Source organism: Passer montanus, unplaced genomic scaffold, assembly GCF_014805655.1.
Source record: "Passer montanus isolate IOZ18808 unplaced genomic scaffold, ASM1480565v1 scaffold46, whole genome shotgun sequence".
In the NCBI taxonomy this organism is placed as follows: domain Eukaryota; kingdom Metazoa; phylum Chordata; class Aves; order Passeriformes; family Passeridae; genus Passer; species Passer montanus.
The window spans coordinates 5,895,971-5,916,254 of record NW_024369485.1 but is presented as its reverse complement, the minus strand read 5'-3'; the positions used below and the strand labels follow the sequence as shown (position 1 = coordinate 5,916,254).

The 20,284-nt window shown below is 37.8% G+C and overlaps 1 protein-coding gene across 1 annotated transcript; it reads left to right on the top strand.

The window, feature by feature from the left end:
• Positions 1–5,313: 5,313 nt before the first annotated feature.
• LOC120508237 (WD repeat and coiled-coil-containing protein-like) lies at positions 5,314–19,676 on the top strand. Its single transcript, XM_039721627.1, has 3 exons — positions 5,314–7,233; positions 15,766–15,886; positions 19,510–19,676. Exons 1-3 carry the CDS (start codon positions 5,314–5,316, stop codon positions 19,674–19,676), a joined length of 2,208 nt encoding a protein of 735 aa, XP_039577561.1.
• The last annotated feature ends 608 nt before the right edge of the window (positions 19,677–20,284 follow it).

The following is a 20,284-nucleotide window of genomic DNA, read 5'->3' as shown; positions in this document are numbered from 1 at the left end:
TGCCTTTCTGTTACAGAGGAAAGGGAGTTCCAAGAGCCACAAGCTTCAAGAAAGCTGCTGCCAACACACCTGCAAGAGTGATGGACAGCTCCAGTTCAAATGATGTGATGGAGCATCTCTGGTGCCTTCCCTGAGACCCAGAGGGATTTCAGAGACCCCAAGGTCCAGTGTCAGAGAGGTCACTGCAGTCAGTTATACACGTATGAGATTTGGAGAGTTGCCATCTAGCAGCATATGCCTGGGGGTAGAAATGAGCTCACAGAATTTATAAACTTCTACAAGAAGAGGCAAAACTTTTGTCTTGCTGTAGCAGTGTCTTGTCCACCATATGTGTCCCCATGCTAGATGCCTCTATTTACAGATGACAGATGAAGCCAGCCTGGTACCCTTGGCCCAGGCAGTTTCTCCAGAAGGATAACACCGAGATTCTGCACATATGGAAAAAACAGTCTTAGAAAGAAGTGGTGACTCTCCTGCCTGAAGTCTCCTTGGTTTGAATGTAGCCTACATAGAAAAGATGAGGGGCTTGCCTTAACACAATAATTTGCATTTGTGGTTGGGTTTTTTTTTGTTTTGTTTTGTTTCTTTTTTTTTTTATTAACCAAACTTCTTAGCAATTTCTTAAATATATGCATGTAAAAATTACAGTATTTCATTAGGTGTTTCCCACTTTACATGACATACCTAAAAACGTGTAGTTGGTGACTAAAATCCTATTCTGAGAGCAGGAAGAGCACATAGGCATATCCCTGTCAGAAGAGCACTGATTTACAAGGCATGGATCAGTGGATCTGCTCTGACAGATTACGTATTTTGTTTCTTTATTAACTGTGCATAATTTTTACATTCTGTTCAAGTTAGCTTATGACAGATAAGTACTTTTTAAAATCAGATCTCAAGGCAAAGAAATGTCAGTGTGAAAGAATAAAGACATTTAGTATGCATTTATTACGTAAATAAATACTCAAGCTTCTCAAAAGTGTTGAAGTAAATGACACACCTACTTAAATTGGTGAATTCATGGTGAGTAGCTTTAAACAGACATACTTTTGAAGTAAAAATACCACCAAGTATTAGACATTTAATGAAGCTGAGTTAAATTAATATTAGAAAAAATATTACTCTTACATTTTTATTACATATTGAGCTGGATCTCTCTTCCTCTGAAGTCACCAGGAATATTAACATCTATTTAATTAACTTGAAGGAAGATTTAGCCTGGAAGAGTTATTTTACCATGACTAAAGGAGAAAATGAAGTCTGAAATTCAGCTTTTCCATCAAGGCACTGAACTCAGATCCACAGAAGTATTCAGATACCAATATCCCACAGGACAAGAAATAGACAGGTAAATATATCTAAGAACCTGGAATTCATTAGCTCTGATCCATTTGGACCCAAGAAGTATTCACTCTTTCCCTGAAGAGCAAGTAGAGTATCATGTGGAAAAACATCACTAAAAATCAGTATTATAAGAAAAGGCAGCTCACCCTCTGCAATGATGAAGGCTGGATTAATTTTCCAACACTCTTTAAGAGCAATGGGAACTCATATCTACCAACCAGCAGCTATATGCAACTCAGTGTCCAATTTTGGACTTAATGTATGACTTCCAAAAACCATCTCCAAAGCACCAAGGACTGGCTGGCTGGAATTACTCTGCAGGAGAGAGCCAGCCAAGGTGCCACCAGTGAGGCACCTTGTTTAAGCCAAAGGTGACATTCTGATCTCAGTTACACCAGAGTTGATCAGAAGCACAAAGATGCTAATAGATCAGAATCAAGCTTATTGTAGGTGTAAAGACTGTGGTTGCCCACTGAAGTGTCTTAGATTTCTAACTGTGGTGTTTCCAGGACAGTTTTGAATTACCAGCCTTTATTTTGAGTGTGTGCTACAGAGATCTGTGCATGCCAAGGTGATGGAAAAATATTATTTATATTTTTTTCAGAAAAAACATGCTAACTGAATGAAGGGAACTTGTTTTGCCCACTCTTTTTTAATCCTGTTTTTTTTTTTTAAATGAGGTTGTGCCAAACAAAAGTTCAATGTCTCTTTTATTCACTTTGTGCCTTCTTTGATCCCCAGTACAACTTGTTCAAATTCATAATCATGGTATAACTCAGGTTTTATTCCCCACTGTATATTTTACAAGTCTCCCATTATTTACAGTTTTAAAAAAAATATATAATCTGGAAGATAACTTTATCTCAAATGAATTTTGTCATGCATGATGTTTATGGGGGTATCAGAGGATTCTGTTCTCACAGAAGTTCCTTGTCCACGTTATTGCCTCCCACCAGAACCATGAGAGGAAATTCTCCTTCAGATCAAATGTTATCCCAAATGGAGTTTGAAGTTCCAACTCAATTGCTGCAGAATAGAGCTCACAGTGTATCTACACCCTGCAGATTTCAAGGAACACCGAGCCTCAGAGAGTTTTGAAAAGGCCACAGCAAACTCATGCTTACTTTATTCCCCAGCTCACTACCATGCCAGTGGAACTTTGTGGATGTTGCCATCTTTGCATCTGTGTATCTCAGGTAATTAATTATAAATAAGTATGTTTCAGATGAAGTATGTCTTCATATGTGTGCCATAAGTATGACTTCAGATGAAGTCCTATTTCCTAAAGCCTTCAGAGATAGATTAAAATCTCACTGTAGCTCTGCTGCAAATATTTTTCAAGACTTCAGTGTTCGTGAGATGACCTGAATTCCAAAACTGAGGTTGATTCTGACAAACTTACTAGCAAACCTCACATATTCAGCCTTATATTACCCTCTGATAATGTCACAGACACTGCTGAAGAGCAAATGCTTTACAAGACGATGAAATTTTTAAAAAAACCCAACAGCAAATAAAGTCCAGTCTTCCACACAAGTAATCAGTCCATGCTCTCAAGATGCCAGCATAGCTGGCAGAATACACATTATCCCTAGCAAAACATGTGAGCATTTCAGTCACACTGAGGCAGAAGTTTCTGCATCCAAACCACATTTTAGGTTGCTACAATCCAGCTGTGACACATTTTTGTTAGGATATTAAAAGCACAGTGGTGCAGAATATAGATTAGATACTGTGCCAAAGAACAGCTTTATTAGTTTCAGCAAAATACACCCAGAAGACAACAAAGCAGTGAAACACCAATATTTTAAAGCAAAATAAATAAATATTATACAGACTCTGTCAATTTATGGAGCTGCTGGGACTATATTTTAATGCAATCTATTCATTATAACTACTATGAGTAAGAAACTTTCACTAATATAAAAAAGAAAACAAAACAAAAAATCCTGCTACAACTTGGAGGAGATTGTTAGAACTAGTGAAATAGTTATGGCAGAGTGGCATTTGGGCCACAAAGGGTAAGGTAAAATCATTAAAAATCATGATTTCTCCACAAGCACAGACAGAGACCAAAGAATTTACAAGTCTTGCATAAAAAAAGGATCTTCTAATCTGCATATGTAGCTTTTTAACTTTTACTGATTCCAGTCATCCTTGCTGGCTTATTCATGAAGAATATAAAAAAGTTTTTATTTTGAATGTAATTTTCATGAAATAATTCGCAAAAGAAAATAAAAGGTAGCTGTGAATAAGCACGTGATATAATTACAGCAATTTGGGAGTTCTTTAGTGATAATAATCATCCTCAGTAAATACACCTGGAAAAAGGGTACTAAAAAAACGTACAGCAGAGGCCCAACTGGCTTCAACAAGACATTTGTTTTCCTCAGATGGTAATACACAAATATGTAATGCATAAATGAGCCGAAGATGCAGAATGTGTATTGTTAAGTCTTACATCTTTAACAACAGTGATTATGTTGATAGCTTGTAAACCTTTGCCCAGGTTTAATTTATTCACTTTTTGTTAATTTACAAAGCAAGAGACACAAGTTACATGGAAGCTGAAAGGAAATGCACTGGCAAAACAAGAATTACAGAAAGATGCTGAGGACGGGATTCACTTACCTGCTTATAAGCTTCTAATGCCATCTTAGGCAGCCCAGGGACTATCTGGGGATCATCTCTTTGTTGCCAGCTGCCACCCCAGAATGGCACTACTCTTCTCTAAGTCCTGTGTTGTACCTGCCAGCTCAGTGTGGCTGTCTGAGACATCCTGGGGCACTGAAAATAGCAATGATTGCTTATATTTAAGATAATTAATCCCACCCTGACTATTTATGCTCAGCCACACACACACAGTGTCCAAGCTAACCCCAGAGAGGGCTGTGCTGAGGAGGGAAGGGTGGAAACACCCAAGGCAGTCCATCTGGCCCAGCTCTGGGCCTGAAACAACACGGCCCACCCAAACTGCTGCATCCTCCCACGGCCCCACTGTGCTACAGCTGTTTATTGGTTGGGTCTTTTGGTCTTTGACGACTCAAGGATCTTGCAAGATGTTATGTTACATATTGTGGGAAATGCAGGGTTAGGAGAAACAGGAAATTTTTGGATTCCTCTCTGCATTCTGTCTGCATAATGAGAGAACAGCCCTCAGATACAGGTGGCTAGGAAGACCAAGAAAGAAATCAATATATATTGTGGCTAGGAAGTATGTCCCAGTAAAATGAACACTAATCACCAATCAGCTCTCTTTGCTTCTAGACTATGTATTTGGGGCTTTTTAGCTTGGTGTTTGTTTTTTTGGTATTTTTTTTTTAATCTCACCTTCTTCTGTTCTCTTGCAACTACTAACAGAAGAGAGCATGATTTCCCTTTTCTACTTTCCTTTCATAGCCATTTCAGATCTTGTCTCTTTGAAAGATGCTGCCCATCACAGATTGCAATCTGCCTTGTACAGTTCTCAGTTATGTTTAAATCTTCTTTCATCCTTCAGAGGCTAGCTGAAAGAAGTGTCAGGTCATTATTTCAGGCTGTAGCTTAATACTTAGGCTTACCAGTATATGATCTCTCTCTTTGGTAAAGACCTTCATTCACTGAAGGTCAATGTATTAGTGTTATTTTTAAATATATTCCCAGCACCAAAGAGTTAAAAATAGCCTTCTACGAAAACGCACAGTAATTGGTTAAACCTTGTTAGCAATCACATGAAGATGATAACTCCTCCCAGGAAAAGACATAGCCAAAGCAGCTTTGACATGGATTTATACTTAGAAGAGCAGCTGCAGGCCTCCCGAGAAGGAGTGCACAATATAGTCTCTTGGATTATTAGCAGAAAATTAGCAGTGTGATGCTGGAAAGGAAGGGAAGGAGACATGAGAAAAAAACTTTCTCATGGTGATCTGCAAGTGAATTCCATGGATTCTCTATTTTGGAACTATACCCATTAGAAAGAAAGCCTAAAAGATGGATCTGGGAAAGGCAAAGCTGCTGAGAACCGGTCTCAATGCTTTATATCAAGCTATCCACCCTGTGCATGGAATTGCCTGGACAGATGGGAAGCAAGTGATACTGACTACTTTATACTATCAAAATGGAGAGCTGAAGTTTGGAGACTCAAGCATTCTTGGTCAATTTGAACATGTGCATGGGCTGTACTGGGGCCCATATTGCTCTACAGACACCCCAGCTCTGCTCGCTGTTCAGCACAAAAAGCACGTAAGCGTTTGGCAGCTGGTCTACAGCAGTGCAGAGAAGAAAAAGCCCTTGATTTCTCAGACTTGTGAAGTTGGTGAACCATTTCCACTGCTTTCTCAGGGCTGTGTCTGGCATCCAAAGAAGGAGGTCTTGGCTGTGCTTACAAAACGAGATGCTTCAGTCTTGCACGCCGTTCGCACTGACAATACGCGGGTTAAGGCAGACATCAAAAGCAGCGGACTCATCCACTGTGCTTGCTGGACTAAGGATGGTAATCGTTTAGTAGTTGCTATAGGCAGTACCCTGCACTCCTACATATGGGATAATGCTCAGAAAACTCTAAATATCTGCTCCTTTTGCCCAGTTTTTGATGTGGGAGGTTATATCTGCGCTATAGAAGCCACTCTGGATTTCCAAATTGCTGTAGCTACTGAGCTTCCTTTAGATAACATCTGTGGTTTAAATGCAGGCATTGCATTTGATGTGCCCTCTGGTACAGAAGCTGCTTCTTTAATCTCACAGTCTGCTTTGGTGCTTGGTGACGAGGAATACTCCATGGACACACGAAGAAAGTCCATAGATTCAGATAGATCAGGTGTTGATTCAGTTGCTTCTTCTTCATCAGGTCCTGTGGATTTGACCCATATCCTTGCAAACCACCGTCGCTCTGATCCCAGTCCTCTCATTACTCTGAAACGCAAAGACTCTGCAGGAGCAAATGGTCAAGATTCTTCTCACTTGATCTTGGTGACTTTTGAGAGGAAGGTAACGACCACCAGAAAAGTCACCATCCCAGGTATTCCGGTTCCTGATATAATGGCTTTTGACCTTAGAGCTCAGATTGTGGCAGTAGCCTCTAATACTTCTAATATTGTTCTGGTGTATTCAGTAACCTCTTCCTCCATGCCTCACATTCAACAAATCCAGCTGGAAAAAAATGAAAGACCAAAGGGCCTATGCTTTTTAACAGATAAACTCTTATTGATTCTGATTGGCAAGCAGAGGTTCCCTGATCCTAATCTCATTCCATCTTCAAGTTCAGACAGGTATGTAATGCGTCTTATGGTCAAAGAATTGATGCTGGAAGAAAATTCTTCAGCATTGCCTGAGACTAAGCAGAATATGTTTTATAACTTTGAATCCTCTGTTAATATACCTGGGAAAAGAAAATTCTTTGAGAACCTTGCCATAGAAGACCAGCCTCAAAGCAGGGAGTTGTTAATACCAAGAAGCACAGTTATTCAGTCTCCAAGTGGTAGGAGAAGACTCATTGAAGAAGTAAAGAGCCCTAGCTATGAGCAGAGCTCTTCATCAAGTGTGAGTGACCTGGATGAGAAAAGGCTCCCAGGTGACTCCTCGGTGGCCTTGGAAACATTGGATGCTGAACCTATGAATCGCTCAGTGTCTCTTCGTGGTTTTGGATCACCCAGCAGGATTTCCAGCAGACCAACATCCCCCAAAGTGCAGTTCAACATGATCCAAGAAGCATCACATTCTCCTAAAAACAACAATTTGCCAAGTGAAAGGGGAATGAGTCACATATCCAGAAATTTAGAGAGACTTTGTGGCAGTTTCAATGAGTTACAGCTGAGTCTTTCTGAAATAACAGACTTCGCTAGGAACAGGAGGAGGATATCTTTAGCCTACCCCTGCTCCCAGGAACCGCCTGTCGTGCACGTCACCTACCAGGTAACATTTTGTCAGCTTAGAAACACTGTGATAGGAACCAAATTTTTAAACAGTCTTGCATTTATTTAGCTTTAAACAAGAAGATGCAGTTTATTCTTATCAACCCATAAGAAATGTAACCTTGGGTTGGAATCAAGCTTAATCTAAAATGAAATTATAATTTGTCATTGGAACAACAACTCAGGATGATGTGGATAGTTTAGAGAATACTTAACATGGGAGATTTGTCTGTTTCTTCTTTGATCATGCAGAATTGTCTTGGACACCGGCTGATTTTGTGTGCATCTGTCAGAGAGAACAGAGCCAGAGTTGTTAATCTACAAAAGGCTTATATTTTAGTTTAGTGCAGAGATAAACTGATGAATGGGGGGCTACAGCAGCTCACCAGAAATGTAATAAATTTAAACCTGAGCTCAAATCCAGAGTCTGAAGACAGCCATACTCACAAGACTGAAGCAAAGTATTGAATCTCAATTTATGGAAAATTTAAATGGATATTACATGAATTTGGCTTATTTCTGCTTTGATTTCTCAACACTATTCCTTGCAAAATAAGATGTACTCAGTTTGTAAAACACATAACCACTTCCAATTTTCAGGGAAAAAAACCCTCAAACAAACAAAAACCTTCCAATCCATCAATATGTAATTATAACTTCATTAAATAAATATAAGAATTTCAAATCATCATGTTCCTATCTACCCTTGTTTTGGCAAATTTTCTCCTGGCTTCAATAAGAATTTCAAGTAAGGAATGTAGGTTGGGTAATTATTTCTATCTACTGTGTTTAATATTATTCACAGGAATAGTAACTTTATACTGATCAGATTTTTGAACATGCTGATGGAAGTGATAAAACTGGTACCCCTTTCAGGATGTAGATGCCAATTATAAATGCATTCTTATCTTCTGCAACATAAGCAGCATTATGTCAAAATAATACACTGCTTTGTGATGATGCTGAAGCAAATTTTACTTCCTTTACCTTTAAAGGAATTTATATAGACATGTAAGTACCCCTCCTTAAACAGTCATTAAGGGAATGGTGACTCAATTCAATCATGGTCATTACTTTCTAGCAAGTGTTTACTTGGCATTTAAACAGATTCTGGCGTGTTGGGTTGTCTGGATAAAAGCAAAGCTTTCGATCTGAATTAATCAATAATTTAACTTGAACACATTATACAAATTCTGGTGAAAAAGTAGCATGTCTATTTTAAATAATTTAGGATTTTATTGGCCAAGAAGCAAGCCCTTCTGTTCTCCAGTATGTTCAAATTAATTTTGATTTCTTAACATAAATCAACTTATTTATTTAGCAAGCAGCCCTGTTTCTAGGAGTCAATTGGATTAACCTTTCCCAAGAGAAGTTTTATTTGTGACACATAACATTAATCTAAGATCTGAAGTTGCTGTGCACATGCTTGCATTAGAAGTAAGAATAAGTTAACCTGTTATTTTTCTTTGGAAAGAACAACAAAAATATTAAGTCCTTCTAAAATACTGCTAGAAAAACTATGTTTAGAAAGGAATACTTATTTATCTGAACAGGTTAGTTTCACAATAAGCCAGCAGCAAGCACTGCTAGCTCCGCATTGCAATGACTCAAAAAAGTGCCACTAATGCCGTCCCACACACAGCTTTCCTGGGGAACTCTCAACTAATGCCTTGTATAGTTCAGCCCTTCTTCTGAAATCTAACAGGATCACAGCATGATGCCAAAAAATAATGAAAAATAGACTTGGCAGAAAGGTCTACAGACAGACAGGGAAATATTTGCTTCATAGCCAGCTAATAATTTTCAGAGAAATAGTTGTTTTGATTAGTTTATATTCAGACATCCGAACCTTGCTCCTCCTTCAGGAGTTGTTTAGTGCACTGTGAGCTCAGAGACCAGCTGGGCTGTGGGTTCCAGCCAGACTCTGTGCTCGCAGAGCAAAAAGTCAGGAAATAGCTTTATTGCCTTATGATATAAATATCAGCCAGTGGAAAACTTTCTAAGCTTTAGGAACACTGCAGTCCAGTCAATAATATCACCATCCAGCTCTTTGTGCCAAGTGCATGTCTTCTTAAGTGTCTCTATAATCCCCAGCCTAGCAGAGGCTCAGACCTGACTGACAAATCTATTGTACTAAAGAATTCAATGATCAGAACTACATAACCATATTTATGCATTTAAAATATATAACGGAAGTATAAAACATAATAGTTAAAAATGTAGCAATAATTAACAAGCAATTATGAACACTTGTGCAGAAGAATTATTGACATATTTATGTGTACTTCCTGTTCTGCTTAGGAAACTAAAAAGCAGAAACATTTATTACTTAATAATTCATAATATTTGCTCATTTAACAGCCTTCAAAACCTTTGTTTATCCTGTTAGTGCAAGTCTGCCTGTACCGCCTCTGAAGTCACATCTATGCAGTGCTACCACAATTTGTATTCTTTGTAGCTCATAGCCATAGAAGAAAACCATGATCATTCACACTTTGGAAATGTCACTGCACTATCACTTTTGTAATAGCATTCAGCCACCAGAGGTAACTTGATCATTCAACCCTGAAAAGCAAATATTATTGCTCTTTCATCACATGCAAGTTTGTGATTCAGGGAAATGTGGGAGGGCAGACAGACAAATGCAAGATATTATTTAAAAAGAAAAGAAAAAGGATATGTCACAGATTTTTTTCTGTTTCATTTTGCAAAAAGATACTTTTATCATCCTTTCCCCCAGAAAAGAAACAGCTGCAGAATATTTAAACTAGTCTCATTCAAAAGCTAATTACAGTGGAAATAAAGCCAATCTGGATCTCAAATTAAAGGCATTTAGGCAAACCTCTCCAGGAGGAATAACATTCATCCTAATCTGAAGAATATCTTCAGACTCCTACATTTTGTTCTCAAGCAGTATGATGTCAAAAGTTTATATCACTGATAGCATATATTGCATAATTAAACAGGAAATAATATCTTTTCAGCAATTAGTCACAATGACTTTCTTTTCTTAGCACAAACCAATAATTGTACATAAGTCAATCTGTACTTTTATAGTATCTTCATACAATTTACTCTGGGAAGCTTTATTGCCAGCTATAAAGGTCAGCTACAAAATAAATGTGCTGTTTTTGTTTTTACACATATCTGGGAGATGAACAGAAAGGTCCAAACATATGGCAGTAAAGCTCTGATAGAAATACATGATGAAAAGAAGGGCAATATACGGGGGGCACAGTAAAATGAGCAAAGACGAGGCTGAAATGATGAGCTGTAATAAGACCATGAACCCTTCTGAAATCCAAAGGGCAATTTTGACTCGGGTTGAGCAATAGAAAGTAAGTCATGAAAATGATGGAAGAGGAAGCTGATATGACTGCTCCCTGGAGTAAGAAACTAGTCAGCTATCCTGAAATTTAGAGACAAGAGATTTAGGATGACTGTAAAAGAAAGACCTGCAGTAGTCAAGAGAAAGTGTGATTAATGCAGGGATAACATTTTGAGCAAAGGTTGAGGAATTTGCGTGATTAATGCATGGATAACATTTGAGCAAAGGTTGAGGAATTTGTTATGAACAAATTCTGTCAACAGCGTTCTGAAACTGATCAATAGCAGACAAGCAGGGTCTGTAGAGGAGACAAATTCCTTTTGTTAGAGCAGATGATTTGTTTGTTGGATGCACAGGTGCAAAAGGAAAGGAGCACGCAATGTCAACAGCGAAGCCAAGTTATCATACTGCACAAAGAAAGTAGAGATCACACATAAAGATCATGGAAGCACAAAAGGTCTATCTTAGATGACAATACACCTGAAACAGTAGTTGCAGAACTAAAGACAGAGAGCCAAGTGGAGAGAAATCCCAGAATTGTGTCCCCAGGAATGCTGATGTGCCCTATAAATGCAAACTGCACTGGGATTTAAGCACCTCTGAGCACCTCAGATCTCTTCCAGCATAAACATTTTACAGGCTTATGCTTCTCTGCCAGGTTAATTAAGGTTGCAATGGGAATGTCCCACATAAGGGTAAGGAAAGGAAAGATATCCATACCTCCACCACAATAAAAACAGAACCTACCAAAAAGCAGGCAGGAATCACAGCAACAGTAGAAGTAATGACAGGGAAGGGGAGCAGTGCAAGCTGTCAAACCTAATGAACACTACCTGTGGCAATGCTGCACAAGGTGCAGTGAGAACGTAAATCATAATTCTCCTTCCTCTTCAGTGCTCTCTTTCTTAGCTGTTTAAGTGTATTTTCACTGTCTTCTGGGACAGAACTCCCACATCTATCTAATCTACAAGCTTTTTCTCATCCTGCACAATGAATCTGGGTGCGAAGTAAAAGCAAGCTGACTAATGGGTACTAAGGTATCAAACCTGAAATCACCAGTGGAGCACAACACAGTTGAAATCAAGGGTGTAAAAAGAATGAAAACAGAATCATAGACAACTACAGCATTATTCACTGTACAATGCATGTACTAACCTGACACCTTTCCCTTATAAAAGAACAGATTATTAACACACAGGGGATGAAGAATATTTAAAATACCTGTAATTTAGCACAGGTATCATGAAAATCATGCCACGAGGGAAATTACTTGTTCAACAGCAGAGAATAGGGATTAATAGAAGAAAAATAAGACAGTTAAGGAATTATCTGCAATGGAGATAGTAATAGTTATAGCAATATAGAAGAAAATGGAAAAAATTACTAGTGGATTTTCTTATGATGGATTTTCAGTGTCATCTAAAAGTTTCATTAATGATCTGCTGAGTTATGCTAATAAAATCTGCATATGACATAAAGTCAGTAATATTTTCAGTAAAGGATCACGATTTCACACTTGTAAATTGATGACTATTATTTAACATCTAGAAAAAATAAAAAAAAAGATTGAAAGTAATGACATTAACTAATATAAAGTGCATAGTAATATATTTCAGGATTAAGAGATGAAATTTCTGCTTTTGTACAAGTTATATGACTACAAGATGACTGTGAATTTAAAATACAATACAGTTATGAGAAGAACAAAGGCAGTGTGTGGGCACATCAGTGAGACATCCTTCATCAGGTAAAGAGCACTGAGCACACAGCTGGCAGGTCTCATCTGAGAAACATCTTACATTCCTAGACATCCATGGGCAAGAAGAACACATTGAAACTTCAACTGATTGCTAACCCAATGTCAATAAAAACAAATCTGAGTGGTAGCACATTCTCATTTAGCTCACTGTTTCATCAATTGTTGAATTTAAGTTCATTAAGATGATCTCAGCATGCAGGGGAGTGTAGGCAGTGCATTAGGAAATACAAGACAAATGAAGAAAAGGTCAAGAGCAGAACCAGCTCCAGCTGACTGCTCAGTGGGGTTCAGAAAAGAGAGAGAAGGCATGTTCACCTATTGTGCATTATGAAAATTGCACATTGGTGAGATATATAACATCTCATCCAGGAATCCTTTTGCCTTAGTAAATTATGTTTTTCTCTTACATATTTGCAATCCAAAATGTGAGTTTTGAAAGACAGTTTGGCATTGCTGTGAGGGGCTGGCTGCTGCCCAAAACACCCTTTATAGGCTATAAAATCTGATCTGGGCAGGCTGACGTGGGTGAGGGAAAACAATTCTTGAATCGACCGTTTCTTTTTGCTGGGTTTTTGCTGAAGGAGAGTTGGACTCAACATACTACAGGAAGTTGGCTAAAGAAACTTAATCCAAAAATATATGCTAGTGTATGTGGAAATATATTTGTTTCTTCTGTCATTAACATGTTCTTTGTCTACCAATAAACTTTGTCCCAGGATAAAGCAACTAACACAAGGGATTTTAATCAGGGAATTTCAAGTCCTCTGATTCTTACTGGAGATAAATAACAAAATAGCAAAAACAGACATGGATTTTGGGAAAGGGTGGATTAAATCTAGATTTGGCTAGAAAATTGTCTTTGGGTTATGGCGTGGTTGTGGCATGAAAGTGGAAAATACTGAAGCAAGCTTTTAGTAGTACTTCTAACTCTGTCACAAATTAATTCCATGACCTTGACTAAATCTCTTAAGCTCCCTGTGTAATGGGGTGATCACCTATAAAAAGGGAATACTAAGAGTTACCTGCCTCACAAGAAGGTACAGGTTTAAATCAGTTAATCTGTGATATGATGTGTGTGAACACATTCCTCCAAGAGAATCATCACTTAAACTAAGCATTAAACAAAAAGGCTAAATAATTAGAAGATTATAACAGAGAAAGATTATTGACCTGACAGAATTTGTAAAAAATCAAAAATAAGTGTATAAGATTATTATGTTTATCATTATAAACAGAAGCATATGACAGAGAAAATAGCTCATATAAACGCTGACAAGTGATGAAAGACAAACAACTGAGACTTGATCTTTCAGGTCTCTCCTTGAAAAACTGTTTAGGATAAAAAAATAGGTGTTGTGCAGTTTGTGTATACAAAAATGTCTTCCACTTCCAATGGCTGTTCCAATAATAATGTGCAATGCTATATAGGAAACAAACTATAACAAAATCATCTTGAGTATACATGTCCATTCAACTGATGTCAAGTCCAGACAGACAGAGCTAGATTATTTTCTGATAATTCTTGAGTTGAAGCATTATCTATGTGAAAAATGAACCACTTGGGTCGAGGCAATGAGCTTGTCTCATGTACAGTCCATTTTTTCTATAATTCATGTACTGAAGTTCCAGTTTGAATAAACTCTGTTACTCCAACCTGAACTCAGGAAAATGAAATAATTGTTAGATGTCCTAGTCCACAATCTGCAGCAATGACAAAACTTCGCACAAATACCTGCACAGGCAAAGAGCACCTTTGCAATGCCTGTGCAAAGCACACACTCACTGCTGAACATTCAGCCCATTGAGTTTCAGGTGTGTTTAGGTTCAATAGAATGCAGTTCTACATAACTTGGAAATACCTAAAAATTACAAAGAAATTTTCTGATATAGTTACAGCTGTAACAAAAAGCTGCTATGGATTTATGACTAAGACAATGATACTTCCTTGATGTATTCCTTAGGTATGTCCTTTATTAATTATGTGCCAACAAATTTCTGATTGTTTTGAATGTGGAAAAAAGATAAGAAGACATTTGAAAGTTGGAAAGTTCACTTTTTTAATGGAAAGATATTTTTTATTATTATCATTAATAAAATAAATAAATAAATAAAAAATAAATAATAACAATCAGCCATAGACTATCTGCATGAGTAATTTATAGCAGAGCAGGGGAAAAGACATTTGCAACAGTCAGCAGACATTCTGATTTACAGAATTCAATGCAGTTGCATGACAGCACAGATACTGTGTACAGAAAAGTGAAAGGGATTGATTTAGAAAGGTTGTTACACAGCAAAAAAGCACACGTTCACAGAGACCAACTGTCAAAAGACAGCACAATTAGAAACGAAGACAAGCATTACAAGAGACATTTATTTAGTCAGAGGTTAGATTACTGTGCACACAAATTGAAGATGCAGTTGTGAATTCATTCAACCGTAAGTTTTACATTAGCAAGAAAAATTCAAGGGTGTGAAGTAGACACAGACAGAGTAGGACTAGAACAGGAGTTAGAATAGATGAGGTCTTGTCAACCCATTCTGAAATATTATCTTGGATCCCTTTTGAATGTATGAAACAGAGGGGTCTATGAAATTGGGTAAATAGACTGTCCCTTCGCAACAAATATGTAAAATCTGGGGGTATCACAAACACAAAGATGCCAAAGAAAAAGAAACAAAGCAAAACATAACACATGGAACTACACGGGGAGAAATCTCGGAAAGAGCAAAATGAAGTTCACAGGATAATGTTGATTCTCAGGGTCACCTAAATTTCATGAAGCACAAACAAGCCACCTTTATATTCAAGTGTTTTCTTTCATTGAATATCAGAGCAAATTCAAAGGTTGTAAATCCATACATTCCCCCCCTCTCAAAGCAAGTCACAGGATTCCCAAGCTACCTTGATGTGACAGCTTTTCAGAGAGGCTGTTGCTAGGTCCAGTCTCTCTGCAATACTCCCTGTACCAAAATAACCCTGAGGTTATTTTACTAGGGTGGAATAGCTGCCCAATGGCTCTCAAACCCACCCACACATACAGCTGAAACTGAGCAGAGTACTCATTTACTGTGGCAGCATCTGGAACAACATTACTCCAGGTATGATACATTCCCTTCCACTGAACTGGCTTCAGGCAGGGAGGCCCAACAGACACACAGACACACAGGATACACGTACAGGGCTGAGGCAGCTTTGAGCTGCAGAAGCTCACAAAGCAAAAACCAAAGAGGCATTTTTATCCTCCTCATGTGGGACTATGAGATTGTGCTTAGAATGGTCCTGCATCATGATGTCATCTATAAACTGTAGGAAAGACAGACAAAGAAAAGGCAAAATGACTAAAGAACTGAAAGGAGTAAGAGCAGAGGAATGGTTTTAAGTACTCGGGCTCGATGTCTAAGCCATTAACTAGATCTTTTCTTTTACATACGTGGATATGAAGAAAAGCTTTCCAAATGGATCAGTTACTGAAGAAACAAAAGACGTTCTTCTCTGTGATGGCAAGATCCATTTGAGTTTAGTCCAGCAGCTGTTTGATCTGCCTGTTATTGAAATGAAACACGGTATGTTCTTTTTATTTCTGCTATCTGGTCTCACCTGAGATTTTTAGCATATAAAAGAGGCATTTGTGATAGAATAATTACCCCAGACTTTAGTAAACTGAGCTAACTAACTTCTTTTTGCAAGTGTGTGTTTCCCCTTGTCTGAAATACAGCAGAGTCTCTCGAAATCATTTAAATGCTAAGTAACTGCAAAACTACCTATTAGCAGAGTAATATGTTAGGTGCCTCTGCAAAGGAAGGCTGAGAAAATAATCAGTACACTGTGTTACTGGAAGTAAAATTGCTTTCCTGAAACCTTTTGGCACTTTGCTTCACCCATACTTACTAGCATGTCTTAGCCCTAACAACAGAGTATAGGTTGAAGAAAAACAAAAAACTCACTCTCAGAATATTACATACATATATATATATATATATATATACACACATATATACATGTATTGAGTAGCATTTGGGATTATTTTAATGTAAGATAAAAAATGAAGCTCGATGTTCCTATTTGCCAATCTCCCATTTTTACCACCCACCACTGATTAACTCATAAGGACAGATGCCACAAGAGGAACCCTGGCCCCAGACTGGCCTCTGAATTGCCTTGTCCCTGTCTGTTCCTGTGTGACACCCTCTTAACAACACACAAGCTGCCATTTCTTAGCCATTTCTCTATAACGCTTCTGATGGCTTTTCTCACCACAGGCTACCATGATCCTGTTTCTGAGGCTGTTCCAGAAGACAGGAACATACATGTTCCATACTTTTTTCAAGAATCTTCCTTGATATATATATATATATATACACACATATATACATGTATTGAGTAGCATTTGGGATTATTTTAATGTAAGATAAAAAATGAAGCTCGATGTTCCTATTTGCCAATCTCCCATTTTTACCACCCACCACTGATTAACTCATAAGGACAGATGCCACAAGAGGAACCCTGGCCCCAGACTGGCCTCTGAATTGCCTTGTCCCTGCCTTGTCCCTAACTTTTCCTCATTGAAATGCAAATGTCCTGTGTGACACCCTCTTAACAACACACAAGCTGCCATTTCTTAGCCATTTCTCTATAACGCTTCTGATGGCTTTTCTCACCACAGGCTACCATGATCCTGTTTCTGAGGCTGTTCCAGAAGACAGGAACATACATGTTCCATACTTTTTTTCAAGAATCTTCCTTGACTGTGTGGTGCAGGGGAAGCATATATGAAAAAACTCTACCTGCTGTTGAGACCTGAGCTATTTCCCAGCAGGCTTCTGCAGCAACATGATGCAGAGCTGCAGGGCAAGGAGAAGCCCATTTTTGGCCTGTATTTCCAGCTCTGGAATTTGGAAAGAAATGCCTGTAATAAACAAGGGAACTGAGAAAGCCTATTTTCAGCTCTATAGAGCAGTTGAATATTTAATTAGCAGAACACCTCAATTTCATGTATTAGAATTCAGAGATATTTAAAAGAAGATAATGTCTCAGAATCATCCTAATGTGTCCCTCTTTCTGCTCAGATTTTCTGACATTGAGTCTGTATGCTTTCAGCAAAAACAAAAACCAAAACAAGAATCTTTCTAAAACTCATCCAAATCCTGCAAAATTATAAGGTTTGGAGAAGAAGCAGTTGTGTAGCTCTTTATGCAGTCCTAGATGATACTTGCTTACATTCCTAAAAGTTTCTTTTGACACAAGACATAAATATTAAATATGAAGTTTAAAAATATCACTCCCATCCTTTAATACTATATAATTAAAGGGTATGTAATGAACAGCATGCTTGTATTATAATGACAGCCTGGCATTTACTGCTATGAGTAAACACTTAAGCATTAATAGATTGGAGAGAAAAGCTCCAGAACTGTAAGTCAAATTCATGTCCACAGCAATGCTGTTAAGACCATCAGAGTTAAAAGAGCAATGAGCTCAGCCTCATTGTTTGCACTTTAAGCCCAGGACTGTAATACCATTACCTGTGCTAAACAGAGTCTGTTGTGCAGTGCCCTGGTAGCAGCACACAGGAATCTCTCTTTCTGGCATATCATCATAATTGTTCACAGTAAAAGGGCACTACACTCTGCACATGGTTTTTCCATTGAAATATTCTGTGGGATATACTTCCAAGCAAGTGTTATCAATGACACTGAGAATTTCCAGCATTTCAGTGGGTGAAAATAAGTTCCAAGAGTCTGACACAAAAGTATGCTTCATCAATTTGATCAACAATGGAATATCCATTTGGACCATAGAACTTCCACTTTCAGGGCCACTGCTCACAGAATCTGAAGTCTGGTCAGATTTAGAAAGAAAGTATTAAGAGCAGAAGATTAAAGATCTATGGTTTGGAAAGACAATCTTCTTATGATGTAACAGGTGACATGACAACATACAACCAGCCTGCAAAAGTGCTTTGTTAGTAGTTAAAGAAGGGGAGATTTGCCTTCTCCAGGAGCATGCTTTGTTATGCATGACAAAAAATAAGAATGGGTCATTTGGATTTTCTACAGCTCCTTTTTTCACATTCCATTTTAAAAGCAGTTTTATATCCCAAAATCTAAAATCCCAACACAGAACCTAATAGGGCTTTCTTTCCCTCATATCCCAGCTAATGCCCCTGCTCAATAATGACAGAATCACATGCTCTGAGGAAAGTGTGTCATATAAGGGCTCCCCCAATGGTTTTAAGTTGCCACAGATTTTTTTTCATACTGTGTCAAACTGGAAAAAAAATAGAGAATTCACTTTTTTTTCTATGAGAACTGCAATATCCAGAGAGAAAGAAAGGCAGATTAATCACTAAAGAAAATAAATATAGCTTCATTTTTAAGCCAATTTGCTAAGAAAAGTAAAAAAAAATAAAAAATGGGGGGAGGTTTATTTTTTTCTATACAATACAGAAAGAGAATCTAAAAGGTTTTGAAGTATTTTGGTTTTTAAATCTTGCCCCTTTTTTTCAGAAAATAAAAGGATTAAAAATGTCATCCATATTTTGTTCATTCTCTTTAGGAGAAGACTCTATAAATAATTAAAAGACAAGAAATTTTATGTAGCAGCTTTTGTAAATCATATTTTGTAAATCATCCTCAAGGTGTAACTTTCTTCTATTTTCAATATGAATTTGAAAACACATGGAGCAATCTTGGTTTGACAGTAATGAGATGGAGACCCCTACACCTTTCTAGAACAAGTACAGCACAATGGTTTTTGTTAGCAACTTTTCCATTTTTTATCATCTCTTCGTCATTTGAGTAGAGCAGATGAGTGAAAAGGCTAAGCAGAATTAGATGTCATTAAAACAAAAGTCAATATGGAAAGGCTGGCTGAGTTTTCAGAAGATGAAGATACTTTTAGTTTATTAGAACTAGCAAAGATGCACCTTGTGTTTGAACTTAATTTAAATAAAGGACAAAATGCCTCAAACCTTGTAGGACCTTTCCCTTAGCCCCTCACTGCATTTGCACAAAGGTGTGTTGAGCATGGATTGTCAGACCTTAATGTCATTAGTGTAATAAGGCTTTAGTGCACAAAAAGAAACCCTGCTCTTGCCTGCATGCTCACTGACTTTTAGAAACGTGCTTCTCCATTTACATAACCACAGCAGTGCACTCATTTTCTTTTTCTTGCTTAATTTTTGTAGGCTCTTCTTGGATTGTGCTCACTGCAGACAAGGACGGCTTTGTGCCATTAATATTCAAAGCCACACAAGAGATAATCATAAGGGATGGAACTGACAGTTCAGAAGTCTGTGGAGGTCACTCCCACAAAAAAAGCATCCCAATGCGACCACCAAGCAGAGTGACATAATTTCTGAACAAAGAACCCCAATGACCTTCTTTTCTCCTACAATACAGAGACATTCTGTGCTCTCAGACACTGAGAGACCAGAAAGCTGTCTTCACTACTTTCCATGTATTGTAACTGTAAAATCTGTGGCATGGTTACACTACAGCTACATCCTCGGGTTGGCTGGACCCTCACTATTCCTTTGGAAGGACTGGACCTACAGTGAAGTTCACCACAGCTGCTGTTTTTAATGGCTGGAGCCAGGAGACTATTGTCTACTTTGACTGAGGTCAGGATGTTCTTGGAGGAACAGTATTATGCTAAAAATCATGGAGTAACAACAAATCTAGCTGGTGCAAGTGCACAGAAGAAAATACAACTAAAGAGCTTTTATATTCATTAAGAAAAACCAGGATAGGAAAAGAAAAAGAAAAAAAAAAGAAAAGAAAATTGCCTCAGCCTCTTTTCTATTCCAGCTGGATCCCATGGAAACCTGCAACATTTTCAGAAATGCCTAATTTTTATATGAAAATGTTCAATTACTAAAAAGGCTGCATCACTGTCTCCTGTCACTGTATTACACAGCATGCAGATTTATATGTGCACACAGAAGAGAAAGAAAAAAATCT

Bases quoted from the DNA above. Each gene is read 5' to 3' on its own strand.
- LOC120508237 (XM_039721627.1), top strand. From the start codon at position 5,314: ATGGATCTGGGAAAGGCAAAGCTGCTGAGAACCGGTCTCAATGCTTTA. The intron at 7,234-15,765 runs GTAACATTTTGT...GTGGATATGAAG, and splicing joins TCGTGCACGTCACCTACCAG to AAAAGCTTTCCAAATGGATC. The intron at 15,887-19,509 runs GTATGTTCTTTT...TAATTTTTGTAG, and splicing joins TGTTATTGAAATGAAACACG to GCTCTTCTTGGATTGTGCTC.